Here is a 21,685-nt window from a genome sequence, read left to right as displayed (position 1 = left end):
TTGTGTTGTAACAAGGTAGGGGTGGTATACAGAACATAGCCTTATTTGGTAAAAGACCAAATCCATATTATCACAAGAACAGCGCAAATAAGCAAAGAGAAACGACAGTCCATCATTACTTTAAGGCATGAAGGTCAGTCGATACGGAAAATTTCAAGAACTTTTCAAGTGCAGTCGCAAAAACCATCAAGTACTATGATGAAACTGGCTCTCATGAGGACCACCACTGGAAAGGAAGACCCAGAGTTACCTCTGCTGCAGAGGATAAGTTCATTAGAGTTACCAGCCTCAGAAATTGCCGCCCAAATAAATGCTTCCCAGAGTTCAGGTAACAGACACATCTCAACATCAACTGTTCAGAGGAGACTGTGGAATCAGGCCTTCATGGTCAAATTGCTGCAAAGAAACCACGACTAAAAAGGACACCAATAATAATAAGAAGAGACTTGCTTGGGCCAAGAAACATGAGCAATGGACATTAGACCAGTTCAAATCTGTCCTTTGGTCTGATGAGTCCAAATCTGAGTCTGTGATTTATTTACAATTCAATTCAAGGCACACTTAACCAGCATGGCTACCACAGCATTCTGCAGCAATACATCATCCCATCTGGTTTGCACTTAGTGGGACTATCATTTGTTTTTCAACAGGACAATGACCCAACACACCTCTAGGTTGAATAAGGGCTATTTGACCAAGGAGAGTGATGGAGTGCTGCATCAGATGACCTGGCCTCCACAATCACCCGACCTCAACCCAATTGAGATGGTTTGGGATGAGTTGGAAGACAGCGTCCTGAAAAAGGGACGTTTCTTTTTTTGCTGAGTTTATAAATGTGAAGCATCTGGTTGGCTTTTCCACTCACTACCAAATATGGCACTGGCGGGCAGTGAGAGAAGATGGAACTAGGTGTATTTTGGCTGACATTCTGCAAATTCTCATCCAGTAAACATTTGATCTCAATACAGTTTTCTATTCCCAAAACTAGAATATGTTATGAACAGAGTGGAATAAATTTTGTAGACTATACCCTTCGTAAAAATGTGAAAACTTTTGCTTACTTCAGAATATGCAGCGCGTGCTTGTTCTGCCCACTATGGCTCATTTGTTCCCAGTGGAAACGACAAGCCGTGGTCTCTTGGTTTAGCGATAAAGAGTTTCCATAAGTTTAAGTAAAAACCGTCCCATCCATTAAGTCAAAAAGCTTTATCTTGCTTATGATGACCTAGCTCCTGGCTGACTGAGCTAGCTAGATTTATCTCCCCAGACCAACAATGGAAAAATCCTGATTTTCTCTTCACGGTTAACACTTTCCAACAAAAACTGAAGATGTTAAATCAGAACATCATTGAAAATAATATTTTATGAATCTTTAGCCCTTCTCTGAAGGCGCATTGTTCCCCACTGTGTTTGGGTTAGTAATAATTTATAGTGGCTTTACTTTCCCTCAGCAGGCAATTTTTCACCCTTTTGAATGTCTAAATACTGGCCATGTTGAACTCCTATGGTGATTTGACAAAATTTCAAACATAGTCTTGAATTGGACTCACGGTGTCGGGCCCCCTTGTCCCCCTCCTGGTCTCGGGCCCCACTCGGTATTGCCCCGAAATACATGGAGAAAGACTGTTTGTCCAACCATAAAGAGGGTCAGGGCTTGGCTTCATTGCGCCTCCAAACCAGAAACTGAAGCAAAACCAAAAGAAACATCATCCAGAGTTGTGGATATTTGTTTACTCCCTTGTATGCACTGTATTCTCTATGAACATTGTTTATGTACAGTGTCATTATGTTGAAAAAGCAGAAATCCATAACTCCCAATGGTACATATGCTTCAAGGACTTGAGGCCACTAATGGATGAAAAATGAATGCATTGAGAAACTAAAACAAATAAACATTCTACTAAGAGTACTCACTTTATAAAAAAACATGTAAAAACTTTACAAAGCTGTTACGAGATAAAGATTAATTTGAGAATGGAGCAGGAATAGTACAATTATTTCACTCATGTAAAATAAGAGGAACAAAATTGAGACCAGCACAAACACATTTGCAAGGCAACCATTCACAAGGAAGGGTAGTCTAGACAGGTTCTTACAGAATTTTTTTTAAGTGAAGAAACACTACATTACTAAAGAGCTGTATTATGTTGTATCCCTCCAGTATGCAGTCTCCTTCACAAATATCTCTAACTAGCTATATCCTCGGTCTGAGAATGAACCAATTAGAATGTGAGGCAAATGCATATTTGTCCATCCGCTCTGTCTACGCTATTTTAAAAAGTCCTAATTTGTAGACAGTCTTCATAGTGGAATGCACATGACAGCCTAAAACAAAAAGCAAATCACCAGTCTTGGCTCCCTCCTATCGGTAGTGACGGGGAGGAGGGCTGCGGGGGGGGTGGGCTATGGTGTGCTGCAGGGTGGCGACGTGGAGGGAGGCTATTGCGAGACAACCTGCGAGCAGGGGGAGACTGATAGCGAGGGGGTGGAGAGCCGCGACCTTGATAAGCGGGTGAGTACCGTCCCCTGGATCTGGAACGGGAGCGTCCTCTGCTGGCCCCCATCTCTCCATGGACCCGGATAGATGAAGTCTCCCCCTGAAAAATGTCCGCCATGTCAGAGAATGTCCTGAAAATGCTAAATTTCTTCAAGACTGTAGAGCTGAGGATCTGAGTGTTTAGTTACCTGATGTGATCTGAACTCTGTCCTGTTTAGGCACCGCATGGCATACTCCATGTCCTCTCTGCGTAGGTACTCCACCACCCCTTTCCCGTCCCGCTGAACATCTGTGAAACAAACATCTCCCGCCTCCCTCATGTGATCTTTCAAGTCTTGCCAGCTTCCAGTCGGAGGCAGGCCTGTGGGAACAGAGACCAAACCATGAAGCACTTTATAGGCCGGTGTTTCCCAACCGAGGTCCTCGAGTAGCAGCACAGTTTTGTTGTTGCCCTTGACAAACACACCCTCATTCAACTCATTGAGGGCTTGACGGACCATCAAACAGGCAAAGTGTCAATACAGGACTAAGACTGAATCGTACTACACTGGCTCCGACGCTCGTTGGATGTGGCAGGGCCTGCGAACTATTAGACTACGAAGGGAAGCACAGCAGAGAGCTGCCCAGTAACATGAGCCTACCAGATGAGCTAAATTACTTCAATGCTCGCTTCAAAGCAAGTAACACTGAAACATGCATGAGCGCATCAGCTGTTCTGGACGACTGTGATCACACTCTCCGTAGCCAATGTGAGTAACATTCAAAGGTGGTAAGGATAGGTAGCCACGCTGATCCTCAACATGGGGCCCCTCAGGGGTGTGTGCTCAGTCCCCTCCAGTACTCCCTTTTCACCCATGACTGCATGGTCAGGCACGACTCCAACACCATCATTAAGTTTACAGATGCTGGTGGGCAGTACACACTACCCTCTGTAGTGCCTTGCGGTCAGAGGCCGAGCAGTTGCCATACCAGGCAGTGATGCAACCCGTCAGGATGCTCTCGATGGTGCAGCTGTAAAACCTTTTGAGGATCGGAGGACCCATGACAAATCTTTTCAGTCTCCTGAGGGGGAAAAGGTTTTGTTGTGCCCTCTTCACGACTGTCTTGGTGTGCTTGGACCATGTTAGTTTGTTGGTGATGTCGATGCCCTGCTCCACTACAGCCCCGTCGATAAGAATGGGAGCGTGCTCGGTCCTCCTTTTCCTGTAGTCCACAATAATCTCCTATGTCTTGATCACGTTGAGGGAGAGGTTGTTGACCTTACACCACACGGTCAGGTCTCTGACCTCCTCCCTATAGGCTGTCTCATCGTTGTCGGTGATCAGGCCTACCACTTTTGTGTCACAAGCAAACTTAATGATGGTGTTGGAGTTGTGCTTGGCCGTGCAATCATGAGTGAACAGGGAGTACAGGAGGGGCCCCTGTGTTGAGGATCAGCGTGGCGGATGTGCTGTTAGAATGGGTTGTTACCTACCCTTACCACCTGGGGGCGGCCCGTCAGGAAGTCTAGGATCCAGTTGCAGAGGGACGTGTTTAGTCCCAAGGTCCTTAGCTTAGTGATGAGCTTTGAGGGCACTATGGTGTTGAACGCTGAGCTGTAGTCAATGAATAGCATTCTCAAATAGGTGTTCCTTTTGTCCAGGTGGGAAAGGGCAGTGTGGAGTGCAATAGAGATTGCATCATCTGTGGATCTGTTGAGGCGGTATGCAAATTGGAGTCAGTCTAGGGTTTCTGGGATAATGGTGTTGATATGAGCCATGACCAGCCTTTCAAAGCATTTCATGGCTACAGACATGAGTGCTATGGATTGGTAGTCATTTAGGCAGGTTACCTTGGTGTTCTTGGGCACAGGGACTATGGTGGTCTGTTTGAAACATGTTGGTATTACAGAAAATGTCAGTGAAAACACTTGCCAGTTGGTCAGGGCGTGCTCGGAGTACACATCCTGGTAATCCTTCTGGCCCTGCGGCCTTGTGAATGTTGACCTATTTAAAAGATCTTACATCGGCTGCGGAGAGAGTGATCACAGTCGTCTGGGAACAGCTGATGCGCTCATGCATATTTCAGTGTTACTTGTCTCGAAGCGAGCATAGAAGTTATTTAGCTTGTCTGGTAGGCTTGCGTCACTGGGCAGCTCTCGGCTGTGCTTCCCTTGTAGTGTAATAGTTTGCAAGCACTGCCACATCAGATGAGCATCTGAGCTGGTGTAGTGCGATTCGATGTTAGTCCTGTACTGACGCTTTGCCTGTTTGATGGTTCGTCAGAGGGCATAATGAAATTTCTAATAAGCTTCCGGGTTAGAGTCCCGCTCCTTGAAAGCGGCAGGTCTACCCTTTAGCTCAGTGCGAATGTTGCCTGTAATCCATGGCTTCTGGTATGTACGTACAGTCACTGTGGGGACGACGTCTTTGATGCACTTATTGATGAAGCCAGTGACTGATGTGGTGTACTCCTCAATGCCAGCGGAAGAATCCCATAACATATTCCCGTCTGTGCTAGTAAAACAGTCCTGTAGTTTAGCATATGCTTCATCTGACTACTTTTTTTATAGACCGAGTCACTGGTGCTTACTGCTTTAATTGTTGCTTGTATGCAGGAATCAGGAGGATATAATTATGGTCAGATTTGCCAAATGGAGGGCGAGGGAGAGCTTTGTACGCGTCCGTCTCTGTGTGTGGAGTAAAGGTGGTCTAGAGGTTTTCCCCTCTGGTTGCACATTTTACATGCTGATAGAAATTAGGTAAAACTGAATGAGCGTTTTACTGTTTGCTTATGGCAGTATACAGCTCATTGAGTGCAGTTTTAGTGCCAGCATCAGTCTGTGGTGGTATGTAGACAGCTACGAAAACTCTTGGTAGACAGTGTGGTCTACAGCTTATGAGATACTCCACCTCAGGCGAGCAAAACCGCGAGATTTCCTTTGATATCATGCACCAGCTGTTGTTTACAAATATACACAGATATACAAATATACACATACCCCGCCCGTGTCTTACCAGAGACTGCTGTTCTATCTTGCCGATACTGTGTATAACCCACCAGCTGTATGTTATTAATGTCATCATTCAACCACGACGAAACATAAATATTAGTTTTTAATGTCTCGTTGGTAGGATATACGTGCTTTCAATTCGTCAATTCGTTTCAATTTATTTTCCAGCGATTGAACATTGGCTAACAGTACGTATGGCAAAGGCAGATTAGCCACTCGTCGCCTGATCCTCACAAGCACCCCGATGTTTTTCCACAAAATCTCAGTTTCTCCAGCGAATGACGGGGATGAGGGCCTGTTCAGGTGTTTGGAGTATATCCTTCCCGTCCGACTCATTAAAGAAAAATAATTTGTCCAATTCGAGGGGAATAATTGCTGTTCTGATGTCCAGAAGCTCTTTTCAGCCATAAGAGACAGTAGCAGCAACATTATGTACAAAACAAGTTAAACAATGAAAAAAAAACTAACAAAATAGCACGGTTGGTTAAGAGCCAATAAAACGGCAGCCATCTTCATATTACCTCAACTAACCGGTGCCCCCGCACATCGACTCTGTACCGGTACCCCCTGTATATAGCCGCGCTATTGTTATTTTACTGCTGCTGTTTAATTATTTGTTACTTTAAATTCTTTTTTTTTTACGTATCACTTATTTTTCTTAACTTCATAAAGCACTGTTGGTTAAGCGCTTGTAAGTAAGCATTTCACTGTCAGGTCTACACCTGTTGTATTCACCGCATGTGACAAATACAATTGGATTTGATTAGTTGAATCATGTGTGCTTGTCCAGGGTTACAATAAAAATGTGTACTGTTGTGGGTACTTGAGGACTAGGGTTGGGAAACTGTTATAGGCAACCCCCAACAATACCAGGGTACATATAACCTTGCATTGGCATACAGTGTCAAATGTAAATTTCACACCTATGATGGAATTATTTTACACGGATACCTTGAGAAATGCAGCATATAAAAAACAAAGAGGGAAATGAGCGCAAACTGACATTGATGGAAGGAAGAGATAAGCTTTCATTAAACAAATAAGCAGAGCTGGTGTAACAGAGCTGGTGTAACTGAGTCATGGTCTGAGCCGTTTCCCTGTTCATACGGTTTTTTCCTGTTTCCTGTTTCCGGTCACAACTTGCAGACTTGCAGACTTGTTTACGCCGCTGTGCGTTTTTGTTGCCGATCTTACTTTGCTACCTAACGGTTTTTACTTTTTCATTACCGTATATTTTTACTTTTTACCCTCACTCAACTTTTTTCATTCAACTTTCTTACCCCGGAGGTTTTATCTGGACATGGTTCGTCAGGACTTCAAACAGCCGAAGCTAAGTAACATTAACATGATGCCTTCTAATTGCAGTCGTTGTACTTATAATATACAGGAGAACGATCGCCTTACGGCAAGGATAGCTGTGCAGCAAGCCCAGCTTCAGACGCAATCGCTAGGCAAGGGTAATTTCAGTGTAGGAAAGGATGAAACAGCGTCTGTGCCACCAGTAAGTACAGATAGTAACGTTAGTATAAACCCCCTCGCACGGTCCCCGCAGCCGGACAACTTTCTCATGGCTTCTGGAGGGAAACGCTGTAGGAATGCTCAACCGGTGTCGCTTATTCAGCCGACAGAAACTTTCAACCGGTTCTCCCCATTAAGTGAGTCGGAGTCGGAGGCCGAGACTTCTCTGGTCTCTACTCCTCCCGCTGTGGGGTCTGAGACGCCGACGGCTCCCACCATTAGCTCTGACAAATTGAAAACCCTAGTCATTGGCGACTCCATTACCCGCAGTATTAGACTTAAAACGAATCATCCAGCAATCATACACTGTTTACCAGGGGGCAGGGCTACCGACGTTAAGGCTAATCTAAAGACGGTGCTGGCTAAAGCTAAAACTGGCGAGTGTAGAGAGTATAGAGATTGTTATCCATGTCGGCACCAACGATGTTAGGATGAGACAGTCGGAGGTCACCAAGCGCAACATAGCTTCAGCGGGTTATTCAGCTAGAAAGATGTGTCGGCATCGATTAATTGTCTCTGGCCCCCTCCCAGTTAGGGGGAGTGATGAGCTCTACAGCAGAGTCTCACAACTCAATCGCTGGATGAAAACTGTGTTCTGCCCCTCCCAAAAGATAGAATTTGTAGATAATTGGCCCTCTTTCTGGGACTCACCCACAAACAGGACCAAGCCTGGCCTGTTGAGGAGTGACGGACTCCATCCTAGCTGGAGGGGTGCTCTCATCTTATCTACGAACATAGACAGGGCTCTAACTCCTCTAGCTCCAGAATGAAATAGGGTGCAGGCCAGGCAGCAGGCTGTTAGCCAGCCTGCCAGCTTAGTGGAGTCTGCCATTAGCACAGTCAGCGTAGTCAGCTCAGCTTTCCCCATTGAGACCGTGTCTGTGCCTCGATCTAGGTTGGGCAAAATTAAAAATGGCGGTGTTCGCTTTAGTAATCTCACTAGTATAAAGACCTCCTCCATTCCTGCCATTATTGAAAGAGATTGTGATACTTCACATCTCAAAATTGGGTTACTTAATGTTAGATCCCTCACTTCCAAGGCAGTTATAGTCAATGAACTAATCACTGATCATAATCTTGATGTGATTGGCCTGACTGAAACATGGCTTAAGCCTGATGAATTTACTGTGTTAAATGAGGCCTCACCCCCTGGTTACACTAGTGACCATACCCCCCGTGCATCCGGCAAAGGCGGAGGTGTTGCTAACATCTACGATAGCAAATTTCAATTTACAAAAAAAAAAATGACGTTTTCGTCTTTTGAGCTTCTAGTCATGAAATCTATGCAGCCTACTCACTCACTTTTTATAGCTACTGTTTACAGGCCTCCTGGGCCATATGCAGTGTTCCTCACTGAGTTCCCTGAATTCCTATCGGATCTTGTAGTCATAGCAGATAATATTCTAATTTTTGGTGACTTTAACATTCACATGGAAAAGTCCACAGACCCACTCCAAAAGGCTTTCGGAGCCATCATCGACTCAGTGGGTTTTGTCCAACATGTCTCTGGACCTACTCACTGCCACAGTCATACTCTGGACCTAGTTTTGTCCCATTGAATAAATGTTGTGGATCTTAATGTTTTTCCTCATAATCCTGGATTATCGGACCACCATTTTATTGCGTTTACAATTGCAACAAATAATCTGCTCAGACCTCAACCAAGGAGCATTAAAAGTCGTGCTATAATTTCTCAGACAACCCAAAGATTCCTTGATGCCCTTCCAGACTCCCTCTGCCTACCCAAGGACGTCAGAGGACAAAAATCAGTTAACCACCTAACCGAGGAACTCAATTTAACCTTGCGCAATACCCTAGATGCAGTTGCACCCCTAAAAATTAAAAACATCTGTCATAAGAAACTAGCTCCCTGGTATACAGAAAATACACGAGCTCTGAAGCAAGCTTCCAGAAAATTGGAACGGAAATGGCGTCACACCAAACTGGAAGTCTTCCGACTAGCTTGGAAAGACAGTACCGTGCAGTATCGAAGAGCCCTCACTGCTGCTCGATCATCCTATTTTTCCAACTTAATTGAGGAAAATAAGAACAATCCGAAATTTCTTTTTGATACTGTCGCAAAGCTAACTAAAAAGCAGCATTCGCAAATGGAGGATGGCTTTCACTTCAGCAGTAATAAATTTATGAACTTCTTTGAGGAAAAGATCATGATCATTAGAAAGCAAATTACGGACTCCTCTTTAAATCTGGGTATTCCTCCAAAGCTCCATTGTCCTGAGTCTGCACAACTCTGCCAGGACCTTGGCTCAAGGGAGATACTAAAGTGTTTTAGTACTATATCTCTTGACACAATGATGAAAATAATCATGGCCTCCAAACCCTCAAGCTGCATACTGGACCCTATTCCAACTAAACTACTGAAAGAGCTGCTTCCTGTGCTTGGCCCTCCTACGTTGAACATAATACACAGCTCTCTATCCACCGGATGTGTACCAAGCTCACTAAAAGTGGCAGTAATAAAGCCTCTCTTGAAAAAGCCGAATCTTGACCCAGAAATTATAAAAAAAACTAATCGGCCTATATCGAATCTTCCATTCCTCTCAAAAATTTTAGAAAAAGCTGTTGCACAGCAACTCACTGCCTTCCTGAAGACAAAATAATGTATACGAAACGCTTCAGTCTGGTTTTAGACCCCATCATAGCACTGAGACTGCACTTGTGAAGGTGGTAAATGACCTTTTAATGACGTCAGACCGAGGCTCTGCATCTGTCCTCGTGCTCCTAGATCTTAGTGCCGCTTTTGATACCATCGATCACCACATTCTTTTGGAGAGATTGGAAACCCAAATTGGTCTACATGGACAAGTTCTGGCCTGGTTTAGATCTTATCTGTCGGAAAGATATCAGTTTGTCTCTGTGAATGGTTTGTCCTCTGACAAATCAATTGTAAATTTCGGTGTTCCTCAAGGTTCCGTTTTAGGACCACTATTGTTTTCACTATATATTTTACCTCTTGGGGATGTCATTCGAAAACATAATGTTAAATTTCCCTGCTATGCGGACGACACACAGCTGTACATTTCAATGAAACATGGTGAAGCTCCAAAATTGCCCTCGCTAGAAGCCTGTGTTTCAGACATAAGGAAGTGGATGGCTGCAAACTTTCTACTTTTAAACTCGGACAAAACAGAGATGCTTGTTCTAGGTCCCAAGAAACAAAGAGATCTTCTGTTCAATCTGACAATTAATCTGGATGGTTGTACAGTCGTCTCAAATAAAACTGTGAAGGACCTCGGTGTTACTCTGGACCCTGATATCTCTTTTGAAGAACATATCAAGACTGTTTCAAGGACAGCTTTTTTCCATCTACGTAACATTGCAAAAATCAGAAACTTTCTGTCCAAAAATGACGCAGAAAAATTAATCCATGCTTTTGTTACTTCTAGGCTCGACTACTGCAATGCTCTACTTTCCGGCTACCCGGATAAAGCACTAAACAAACTTCAGTTAGTGCTAAATACGGCTGCTAGAATCCTGACTAGAACCAAAAAATTTGATCATATTACTCCAGTGCTAGCCTCCCTACACTGGCTTCCTGTTAAGGCAAGGGCTGATTTCAAGGTTTTACTGCTAACCTACAAAGCATTACATGGGCTTGCTCCTACCTATCTTTCCGATTTGGTCTTGCCGTACATACCTACACGTACGCTACGGTCACAAGACGCAAGCCTCCTAATTGTCCCTAGAATTTCTAAGCAAACGGCTGGAGGTAGGGCTTTCTCCTATAGAGCTCCATTTTTATGGAATAGTCTGCCTACCCATGTGAGAGACGCAGACTCAGTCTCAACCTTTAAGTCTTTACTGAAGACTTATCTCTTCAGTAGGTCCTATGATTAAGTGTAGTCTGGCCCAGGAGTGTGAAGGTGAACGGAAAGGCTGGAGCAACGAACCGCCCTTGCTGTCTCTGCCTTGCCGGTTCCCCTCTTTCCACTGGGATTCTCTGCCTCTAACCCTATTACAGGGGCTGAGTCACTGACTTACTGGTGTTCTTCCATGCCGTCCATGGGAGGGGTGCGTCACTTGAGTGGGTTGAGTCACTGACGTGGTCTTCCTGTCTGGGTTGGCGCCCCCCCCCCTTGGGTTGTGCCATGGCGGAGATTTTTGTGGGCTATACTCGGCCTTGTCTTCGGACGGTAAGTTGGTGGTTGTAGACATCCCTCTAGTGGTGTGGGGGCTGTGCTTTGGCAAAGTGGGTGGGGTTATATCCTGCCTGTTTGGCCCTGTCCGGGGGTATCATCGGATGGGGCTACAGTGTCTTCTGATCCCTCCTGTCTCAGCCTCCAGTATTTATGCTGCAGTAGTTTATGTGCTGGGGGGCTGGGGTCAGTCTGTTTCATCTGGAGTATTAATTTGTCTTATCCGGTGTCCTGTGTGAATTTAAATATGCTCTCTCTAATTCTCTCTTTCTTTCTCTCGGAGGACCTGAGCCCTAGGACCATGCCTCGGGACTACCTGGCATGATGACTCCTTGCTGTCCCCAGTCCACCTGGCCATGCTGCTGCTCCAGTTTCAACTGTTCTGCCTGCGGCTACGGAACCCTGACCTGTTCACCGGACGTGCTTGTTGCACCCTCGACAACTACAATGATTATTATTATTTGACCATGCTGGTCATTTATGAACATTTTAACATCTTGACCATGTTCTGTTATAATATCCACCCGGCACAGCCAGAAGAGGACTGGCCACCCCTCATAGCCTGGTTCCTCTCTAGGTTTCTTCCTAGGTTTTTGGCCTTTCTAGGGAGTTTTTCCTAGGAAGTTTTTCCTAGCCACCGTGCCTCTTTCACATGCATTGCTTGCTGTTTGGGGTTTTAGGCTGGGTTTCTGTACAGCACTTTGAGATTTCAGCTGATATACGAAGGGCTATATAAATAAATTTGATTTGATTTGAAGCACTGACTTTATCCACTTACCAGTCACAATAACTCTGAACTCTTATCTCCGAGTAGGAGGCCCAAACCTCCCTTTAGGACCACCGGGACCTCCATCACCACCCCCACCCAATGGGACCGTTGAATTTAGAGAAGGCAGAGCGAGGGTGCTCAACGCGCAGCTTGCAGTCTCCATAACCATTCCTCCCATAGACTGCATCCTCTGCATCCCTAATGCATAAGGACGTGTGAGAATGTGGCGGCAGTCATATGGGAGTCAGTCACAGATGACAAAACTACAAACACTATTTATCTAGTCTTATTGGTCAACAATTGAGAATGCCATTCTTGGATAGTGGTTTATCTTACCGTGTATCTTCAAAGCGCACAAAGGCAAAGGGAATAGTGCCTCTGTTATTCTTTAACTCAATGTCGCGGATTTTGCCATATTTGAAGAATATATCCTCAATATCCCGCCCTTGCACATCAGCCGGAAGGTTCCCCACGTTGATCCTGCCATCTGCCATGATGTTACCAGAACTGATCCTGATGGGAAAAAATAAAGAGAAGGTTATCAATACTTTACACTTCCTGAACTCAAAGAACCCCCCCCCCCCCCCCCCAATTTCTGCCCTTCACAATGTCTAAACAAATGTTAACACTTCATACAACCCCTACAAGTCAAATGTATCAAGACTGCATAGACACAAAACTCAAATACCGAGCAAGGTCCCCACATGCTCCAAGATGGGCATCATTGTTCCTGTACCCAAGATGACATAGGTGACTGAATGACTATCACACCGTAGCACTCACTTCTGTTATCATGAAGTGCTTTGAGAGACTAGTCAAGGATCATATCATCTCCACCTTACCTTCTACCCTAGACTCACTTCAATTTGCATACCGCCCCAATATGTCCACAGACGATGCAATCGCCATCACACTACCCTATCCCATCTGGACAAGAGGATTACCCATGTAAGAATGCTGTTCAATGACTACAGCTCAGCATTCAACACATTTACATTTTAGTCATTTAGCAGACTTACAGTAGTGAATGCATACATTTCATAAATTTTGTATTTTTTGTATTGGCCCCCAGTGGGAATCGAACCCACAACCTTGGCGTTGCACACACCATGCTGGCGTGGCAAACACCATGCTCTACCAACTGAGCCACAGGGAAGACACCATAGTACCCTCCAAGCTCGAGACCCTGGGTCTGAACCCCACCCTGTGCAACTGGGTCCTGGACTTCCTGACGGGCCGCCTCCAGGTGGTGAAGGTAAGAAACATCTCCACTTCGCTGATCCTCAACACTGGGGCCCCACAAGGGTGCATGCTCAGCCCTCTCCTGTACTCCCTGTTCACCCATGACTGCGTGGCCATGCACGCCTCCAACTCAATCATCAAGATTGCAGACGACAACAGTAGTAGACTTGATCACTAACAACGACTAGACAGCCTACAGGAAGGAGGTGAGGGCTCTGGGAGTGTGGTGCCAGCAAAACAACCTCACTCAACGTCAACAAAACAAAAGAGATGATCGTGGACGTCAGGAAACAAAGAACGCACCCCCCTATCCACATCGATGGGACAGCAGTGGAGAAGGTGGAAAGCTTCAAGTTGCTCGGCGTACACATCACTGACAAACTGAAATGGTCCACCCACATATACAGTGTCGTGAAGATGTCGCAACAGCGCCTCTTCAACCTCAGAAAGCTGAAGAAATTTGGCGTCGCACCTAAAACTTTTCCAGATGCACAATTGAGAGCATCCTATCGAATTGTATCACCGCCTGTTACGGCAACTGCACGGCCTGCAACCGCAGGGCTCTCCAGAGGGTGGTGCGGTCTGCCCAACGCATCACCGGGGTCAAACGACCTGCCCTCCAGGAAACCTACAGCACTTAATGTCACAGGAATTACAAAAAAAACATCAAGGACAACAACCACCCGAGCCACTGCCTGTTCACCCTGCTACTATCCAAAAGACAGGTCAGTACAAGTGCATCAAAGCTTGGACCAAGAGACAGAAAAATAGAAGCTATCTCAAGGCCATCATTGTTAAACAGCCGTCACTAACACAGAGAGGCTGCTGCCAACATACAGACTTGAAATCATTGGTCACTTTAATAGATGTATCAGAAGTCACTTCAATAATAACACTTTAATAATGTTTACATATCTTGCATTAGTCATCCCATATGTATATACTGTATTGGTATACCATCTATTGTATCTTGACAATGCCGCTCGGTCGCTCATCCACATATTTATATATTCTTATTCCATCCCATTACTTAGATATATGTTTATTAGGTAGTTGTTGTGGAATTGTTAGGATATTACCGCACTGTCGGAACTAGAAGCACAAGCATTTCGCTACACTCGCAATAACATCAGCTAACCATGTGTGTGTGACCACTTTGATTAACGAAACCCCGACGCATGCCCAAGTTTCAACCACCCTGTGAGGCGAAATCCCAGCCAGGCTCGGTAAGATTTCTAACTAACTACGCTAAAGCTAGCTTAGTTATTCATGGGATATTACCTTCCAAAACGGGATAACATGGCTGGGGTCGGGACAGTAGTTAACTAACAAGTTACGTTTGTTAATATATTTCAAACAGAAAAATACGTTGCATATCGCCTCGTAGTAGTTACCTACATTCCCTGCATTCCCAAACTGTGCTCACCTTTACTTCAGGTTAGCCCAATCATTCAGTACATAGACACCAAGTTGTCGACAACAATTCGTTAGCTAGCCTGGCTGACTCGTGTGTCATGTTTTGTGTTTGCGGAAGAGCTCATGATAGCTCACCTAACTTCCTGTGTCGCTGACCAGATCTGCAACCCTTGTGGTTGCTGTTGTTATTTTCAAAAACTCGTATAATACTATTTTTCACTTATCTCCGGAGAACGGTAGCCTCAAATGTATCTCGGTGGTTCTCTATGCTGCTTGAAGTTAGCTAGGCTAGCTTCCGGTTCCGTTACTTCAGGTTCCGTCAAAAAGCTCCTACCATATTCATCAGGTGGCGCCATTGGACACAAACACTTTTAATACACAAACATTTCGAGGGCTGCGTGTCATGTTTTGCAGGTCGAACAGTAACAAACTAAAATGTGAGATATGTTGGTTTGTTCGTTTTTTGCCCCTTGAGGGTCTGCCAGCCAATGTGTGTGTGTCCCAGGCCCCTTGATAAGTCTCTGAGACCCACTGAGGCTCATATAGACTCCCTAGTTAGCTGTTGTAGCATAAGTATGCCATACGTACATTCACAATCGGCCTTTTTAGTTACATTTGAGCATTTTACACCTTGACTGTAACTGAAGTCATATGCCTGAAAAGATCAACACCCAAGTACTCTGCTCATTACAGAAATTAGAATGACCAAGAATTCTGCCTCAAGGCACATCTGTAATGTAAAATGTATTTGTATTTTACTAACAGGACATCAGAGGTGAAATGTTTTGTTACATTACAGCCTTATTCTAAAATCGATTAAGTAATTGTTCCCCTCTTCAATCTACACACAATACCCTATAATGACATAGTGAAAACAGGTTTTTAGAAATTTTTGCAAATGAATACAAAATAAAAAACATAGCTTTTAACATAAGTAGGCAGACCCTTTGCTATGAGACTCAAAATTGAGCTCAGGTGCATCCTGTTTCCATTGATCATCCTTGAGATGTTTCTACAACTAGGAGTCCACTTGTGGTAAATTCAATTGATTGGACATGATTTGTAAAGGCACACACCTGTCTATATAAGGTCCCATAGTTGACAGTGCATGTCAGAGCAAAACTGAGCCTTGAGGTCGAAGGAAATGACCCTAGAGCTCCGAGACAGGATTGTGTCGAGGCACAGATCTGGGGAAGGGTACCAAATAATTTATTCAGCATTGAAAGGCCCCAAGAACACAGTGGCCTCAATCATTCTTAAATGGAAGAAGTTTGGAACCACCAAGACTTTTCTTAGAGCTGGCCACTCAGCCAAACTGAGCAATCAGGGGAGAAGGGGCTTTGGTCAGGGAGGTGACCAAGAACCCGATGGTCACTCTGACAGAGCTCTAGTTCCTCTATGGAGATGGGAGAACCTTCCAGAACAGTGGTTACCAAACTTTTTATAGTCCCATGCCCCTTCAAACATTTGACTAGGCTACCTCTGACATTGTGTTGTTATTTCGCTCAACACTAGATGGGTCAATTTTATTTTTGGCAGTGAAACGAAGCTACTCAGGCGAGGGAAAAAAACCTCACCCAAATGTATAATTGGAAAATATAAATGTGCTGTTTGAAAATGTAAAGACCATTTAAAAAAAAAATATATATATATATATATACACACTGCTCAACAAAATAAAGGGAACACTTAAACAACACAATGTAACTCCAAGTCAATCACACTTCTGTGAAATCAAACTGTCCACTTAGGAAGCAACACTGATTGACAAATTTCACATGCTGTTGTGCAAATGGAATAGACAACAGGTGGAAATTATAGGCAATTAGCAAGACACCCCCAATAAAGGAGTGGTTCTGCAGGTGGGGACCACAGACCACTTCTCAGTTCCTATGCTTCCTGGCTGATGTTTTGGTCACTTTTGAATGCTGGCGGTGCTTTCACTCTAGTGGTAGCATGAGACGGAGTCTACAACCCACACAAGTGGCCTCAGGTAGTGCAGCTCATCCAGGATGGCACATCAATGCGAGCTATGGCAAGAAGGTTTGCTGTGTCTGTCAGCGTAGTGTCCAGAGCATGGAGGCGCTACCAGGAGACAGGCCAGTACATCAGGAGACGTGGAGGAGGCCGTAGGAGGGCAACAACCCAGCAGCAGGACCGCTACCTCTGCCTTTGTGCAAGGAGGAGCAGGAGAAGCACTGCCAGAGCCCTGCAAAATGACCTCCAGCAGGCCGCAAATGTGCATGTGTCTGCTCAAACGGTCAGAAACAGACTCCATGAGGGTGGTATGAGGGCCCGACGTCCACAGGTGGGGGTTGTGCTTACAGCCCAACACCGTGCAGGACGTTTGGCATTTGCCAGAGAACACCAAGATTGGCAAATTCGCCACTGGCGCCCTGTGCTCTTCACAGATGAAAGCTGGTTCACACTGAGCACGTGACAGACGTGACAGAGTCTGGAGACGCAGTGGAGAACGTTCTGCTGCCTACAACATCCTCCAGCATGACCGGTTTGGCGGTGGGTCAGTCATGGTGTGGGGTGGCATTTCTTTGGGGGGCCGCACAGCCCTCCATGTACTCGCCAGAGGTAGCCTGACTGCAATTAGGTACCGAGATGAGATCCTCAGACCCCTTGTGAGATCATATGCTGGTGCGGTTGGTCCTGGGTTCCTCCTAATACAAGACAATGCTAGACCTCATGTGGCTGGAGTGTGTCAGCAGTTCCTGCAAGAGGAAGGCATTGATGCTATGGACTGGCCCGCCCGTTCCCCAGACCTGAATCCAATTGAGCACATCTGGGACATCATGTCTCGCTCCATCCACCAACGCCACGTTGCACCACAGACTGTCCAGGAGTTGGCGGATGCTTTAGTCCAGGTCTGGGAGGAGATCCCTCAGGAGACCATCCGCCACCTCATCAGGAGCATGCCCAGGCGTTGTAGGGAGGTCATACAGGCACGTGGAGGCCACACACACTACTGAGCCTCATTTTGACTTCTTTTAAGGACGTTACATCTAAGTTGGATCAGCCTGTAGTGTGGTTTTCCACTTTAATTTTGAGTGTGACTCCAAATCCAGACCTTCATGGGTTGATAAATTGGATTTCCATTGATTATTTTTGTGTGATTTTGTTGTCAGCACATTCAACTATGTAAATAAAAAAGTATTTAATAAGATTATTTCTTTCATTCATATCTAGGATGTGTTGTTTAAGTGTTCCCTTTATTTTTTTGAGCAGTATATATATAATACATTTTTTATAGAGGTGCGGTTTTCAGAAAATTCACAAAAGCTCTGACGAAGGCCGTGAGGCCGATACGTAAGCTTATTAAATATCAGTGATACTATCAAGAGCAGTGTGCGGTTTCCTTTTTCCTTCATTATTTTTTATAACGTGAATCACATTTTAATTTGGCGTTCCCCCGACGGCATTGCGCGTACCCCTGTTTGGGAATACCTGTTCCAGAAGGACAACCAACTCTGCAGCTCTCCACCAATCAGGCCTTTATGGTAGAGTTGCCAGACGGAAGTCACTTCTCAGTAAAAGGCACGACATCCCGCTTTGAGTTTACCAAAGGCATCTAAAGGACTCTCAGACTATGAGAAACAAGATTCTCTGGTCTGATGAAACCAAGATTGAACTCTTAGGCCTGAATGCCAAGCGTCACGCCTGGAGGAAACATGGCACCATCCCTACGGTGAAGCATGGTGGAGGCAGCTTCATGCTGTGGGGACATTTTTCAGCGGCAAGAACTGAGAGACTAATCAGGAACAAGGAAAAGATGAATGGAGCAAAGTACAGAGATCCTTGATAAATCTGCTTCAGAGCACTCAGGACCTCAGACTGGGGCAAAGGTTCACCTTCCAACGGGACAATGACCCTAAGCACACAGCCAAGACAACGCAGGAATGGCTTCGGGACAAGTCTCTGAATGTCCTTGAGTGGCCCAACCAGAGTCCAGACTTGAACCTGATCGAACATCTCTGGAGACCTGAAAATAGCTGTGCAGCGACGCTCCTCATTCAACCTGATGGCGCTTGAGAAGAATGGGAGAAACTCCCCAAATGCAGGTGTGCCAAGCTTGTAGCATGATACCCAAGAAGACTTGAGGCTGTAATCACTGCCAAAGGTGCTTCAACAAAGTACTGAGTAAAGGGTTTGAATACTTAGGTAAATGTGATTTCAGTTTTTTATTTTTAATAAATTTGCAAACATTTCTTAACCTGTTTTTGCTTTGTCATGGGGTAGTGTGTGTACATTGATGGGGGGGGGGGGGGGGAAGTCTGTGAAGTTACAAAATGTGAAATAAGTCAAGGGGTCTGAATACTTTCTGAATGCACTGTACTTCTCAGTAGTTTCTGAACAGCTTTCAATACCACTTACCTCAGCTGACATGGCAGACATCAGTTCTGACTCATTAGAATTACATTGTGCATTTTACTAGAGGTCATTGACCCTTGGAGATGTCCACAGATGCAGAAATAAAATAGGATTTACTGGAGAACATGAAAGTAACTGTACTTCCACTGGTTACAGTTTGTACTAGAGAAGATAAGGGTGAATAACTTTGGGTAGTCTGAGATGTGAAGTCCGAAAGCAATATGGTTCAACTGCTGACAATAACATGTGATGGTTCAACTACTGACTTATCATTTTGGGAAAGGTGAGGCAGGGTGTGTCTATTTGTATTGCTGTTAAAATTCCCTCTGCACTCACGTATGTCTGACGTATCACTAAATACCTGCAATTGTTAGTCATTATCATCTGAGCCTGAGTTTCATCGACAATGACATTCGGTTTCTCTTTCTGGTGTCCGACATACAGCATCTGTGTGAATGATAGGAAATTGTCTAGAATGAGAGAAATGTATAGAATTATAAGGAATGAGCTTTGTAAACTTGAGTGTGATATGTATAAACACTTACACCAATGAAATACAGTACCAGTCAAAAGTTTGGACACACCTACTCATTCAAGAGGTTTTCTTTATTTGTACATTGTAGAATAATAGTGAAAACATCAAAACTATGAAATAGCACATATGGAATCATGTAGTAACCAGAAAATATATTTTAGATTCTTCAAAGTAGCCACCCTTTGCCTTGATGACAGCTTTGCACACTCTTGGCATTCTCTCAACCAGCTTTATGAGGTTGTCACCTGGAGAGTGACGGAGTGTTGCATCAGATGACCTGGCCTCCACAATCACCCGACCTCAAACCAATTGAGATGGTTTGGGATGAGTTGGACCGCAGAATGAAGGAAAAGCGCCCAACAAGTGCTCAGCATATGTGGGAACTCCAAGACGGTTGGAAAAGCATTCCAGGTGAAGATGGTTGAGAGAATGCCAAGCGTGTGCAAAGCTGTCAAGGCAAAGGGTGGCTACTTTGAAGAATCTCAAATATAACATATATTTTGATTTGTTTAACACTTTTTTTGGTTACTACATGATTCCATATGTGTTATTTCCCAAGTGTTGATGTCTTCACTATTATTCTACAATGTAGAAAATAGTAAAAATAAAGAAAAATCCATGAATGAGTAGGTGTCCAAACTTTTGACTGGTACTGTAAAAAAATTATTACATTCTTGGAATGGGTGCAAGTCATTGGGCTACTTTATTTCATAGGGTTTAGCCTAGTACTTTGTTCTAAGTATTAACTCAACAATAACAAAAACTATTGCAGACAACTTTCTATAAATAGCAGCAGACATCATTATTATCAGAGAATAGAAACCGAAAGTGGTGGGAGGCAAAGAGGGAAAACGAATCTGAATTTGAGGGGCGGGGCAGATCAGCTGTTATATACCAGGCTCAGCTGTACACGGTCACCATCTTCAATCGTAGAAGTTGTTTTTGTCAACATACCGATTTCTCAAAACTATTTGTTGAAACAGTTTGCAAGACTTCACAAGGACTTCTCAACAATATCTACTGAAAAGGTAATTTTTTTTTTAATCATTAGGCTATAATACTTTATATAAAACTCTGCTGTTAAAGCTAAATAGCTATCAAGCAACTCTCTTACACATTATTTTAGTTATTACAAAGGGCTGAATCAATGGTAACCTTGAAGCCTGTAGGTTAATATAAAGGTTATAATATGTTGTATAAATTGTCATGAGCATGTATGATAATACCCCCTTATGTCTGTCAATCATCTCATAATGATTCTTACTAAATTCCTGCCATTTGAGTCAGCATAAATGTTGATAGAGAGTGGACATTATATATTGAAAGCCTTATTATAAGACAAAGGATCATACATGCTTTTAACCAGTTATAAAGCATTATACCAGCAGGCTTTAAGTAAAGACTAATTCATTCATATCATTCAAATGAGCTATGCTATTGTAAGGCCAAATAAATAATACATTAAATCCTCTTTCAGATATCTGTCATGGAACTCACTATAACACTTTTGAATGGGGACTCACATACCCTGATGGTTCAGCCACACAGCACTCTGGGGTCCCTCAAGAGTCTGATCAAGCAACACTTTGGAGTGGCCATGGAAAGGCAGAGGCTGTCAGGTGTCAATGGGAACAACATCAGTCTCAGCGATGATTCAAAAACTTTGAGTGACTATGGCCTGCATTCAGGATCCAAACTGACGTTGCTGATTACAGAACCCACTCATATCCAGGTGTTCCTGAAAAACGAAAAGGGCCAGACTCACACATATGAGGTGGTATCAGGTGAGACTGTAACCCAGTTCAAAGCCAAGGTCCAAAACAAGGAGGGAGTCCCAGCCAACCAACAGAGGCTGATTCACGAGGGCAAGCAGCTCGATGATGGCAAGAAACTGGAAGACTATGGTGTCAGAAATCTAAGCACTATTCACCTGACGCTCCGTCTAAGGGGAGGCTGAAGACACCCAGTATCGACCTGAAACCACCGGTCACCTGAAGCCCTTAACTTATTATGCATTCCATGTCTATAGAGAAAAAGCTATCTTGTCCAAAAATGATTAGTGTTACTTTTGTATTCAGTTGAAACTTTTAAATTAAGCATGGCTGATATTGGCTTTTGTTGAAATAATGTAAATGAGATTGTAATAAAGTAATAACCAAGTATAAAACTCAGTCTACCA

General features: G+C 44.2%; 2 protein-coding genes and 1 pseudogene across 2 annotated transcripts in view; 2 read left to right on the top strand and 1 right to left on the bottom strand.

Moving 5' to 3' along the window:
- Positions 1 to 1,711: 1,711 nt before the first annotated feature.
- On the bottom strand, positions 1,712 to 15,005 carry LOC115200222 (serine/arginine-rich splicing factor 9-like; annotated as a pseudogene).
- Positions 13,517 to 21,685, top strand: part of alkbh2 (alkB homolog 2, alpha-ketoglutarate dependent dioxygenase) — a 25,414-nt gene continuing 17,245 nt past the window's right edge. Inside the window, exon 1 of the mRNA XM_029763093.1 lies at positions 13,517 to 13,900. Coding sequence (XP_029618953.1) covers positions 13,593 to 13,900 — 308 coding nt within the window. The 5' untranslated portion in view covers positions 13,517 to 13,592. The remainder of the gene's footprint in view (positions 13,901 to 21,685) is intronic.
- isg15 (ISG15 ubiquitin like modifier) lies at positions 20,394 to 21,668 on the top strand. Its single transcript, XM_029763097.1, has 2 exons — positions 20,394 to 20,534; positions 20,984 to 21,668. The coding sequence occupies exon 2, from the start codon at positions 20,993 to 20,995 to the stop codon at positions 21,461 to 21,463; it is 471 nt and encodes a 156-aa protein (XP_029618957.1). The 5' UTR covers positions 20,394 to 20,534; positions 20,984 to 20,992; the 3' UTR covers positions 21,464 to 21,668.

The sequence above is a fragment of the Salmo trutta genome, chromosome 9 (assembly GCF_901001165.1).
Source record: "Salmo trutta chromosome 9, fSalTru1.1, whole genome shotgun sequence".
Lineage (NCBI taxonomy): Eukaryota > Metazoa > Chordata > Actinopteri > Salmoniformes > Salmonidae > Salmo > Salmo trutta.
The sequence above is the reverse complement of the archived record's forward strand: the minus strand, read 5'-3'. Positions and strand labels throughout refer to the sequence as shown.

What these genes read in the sequence shown, in the direction of transcription:
- isg15 (XM_029763097.1), top strand. Translation starts at nt 20,993, where the DNA reads ATGGAACTCACTATAACACTTTTGAATGGGGACTCACATACCCTGATG.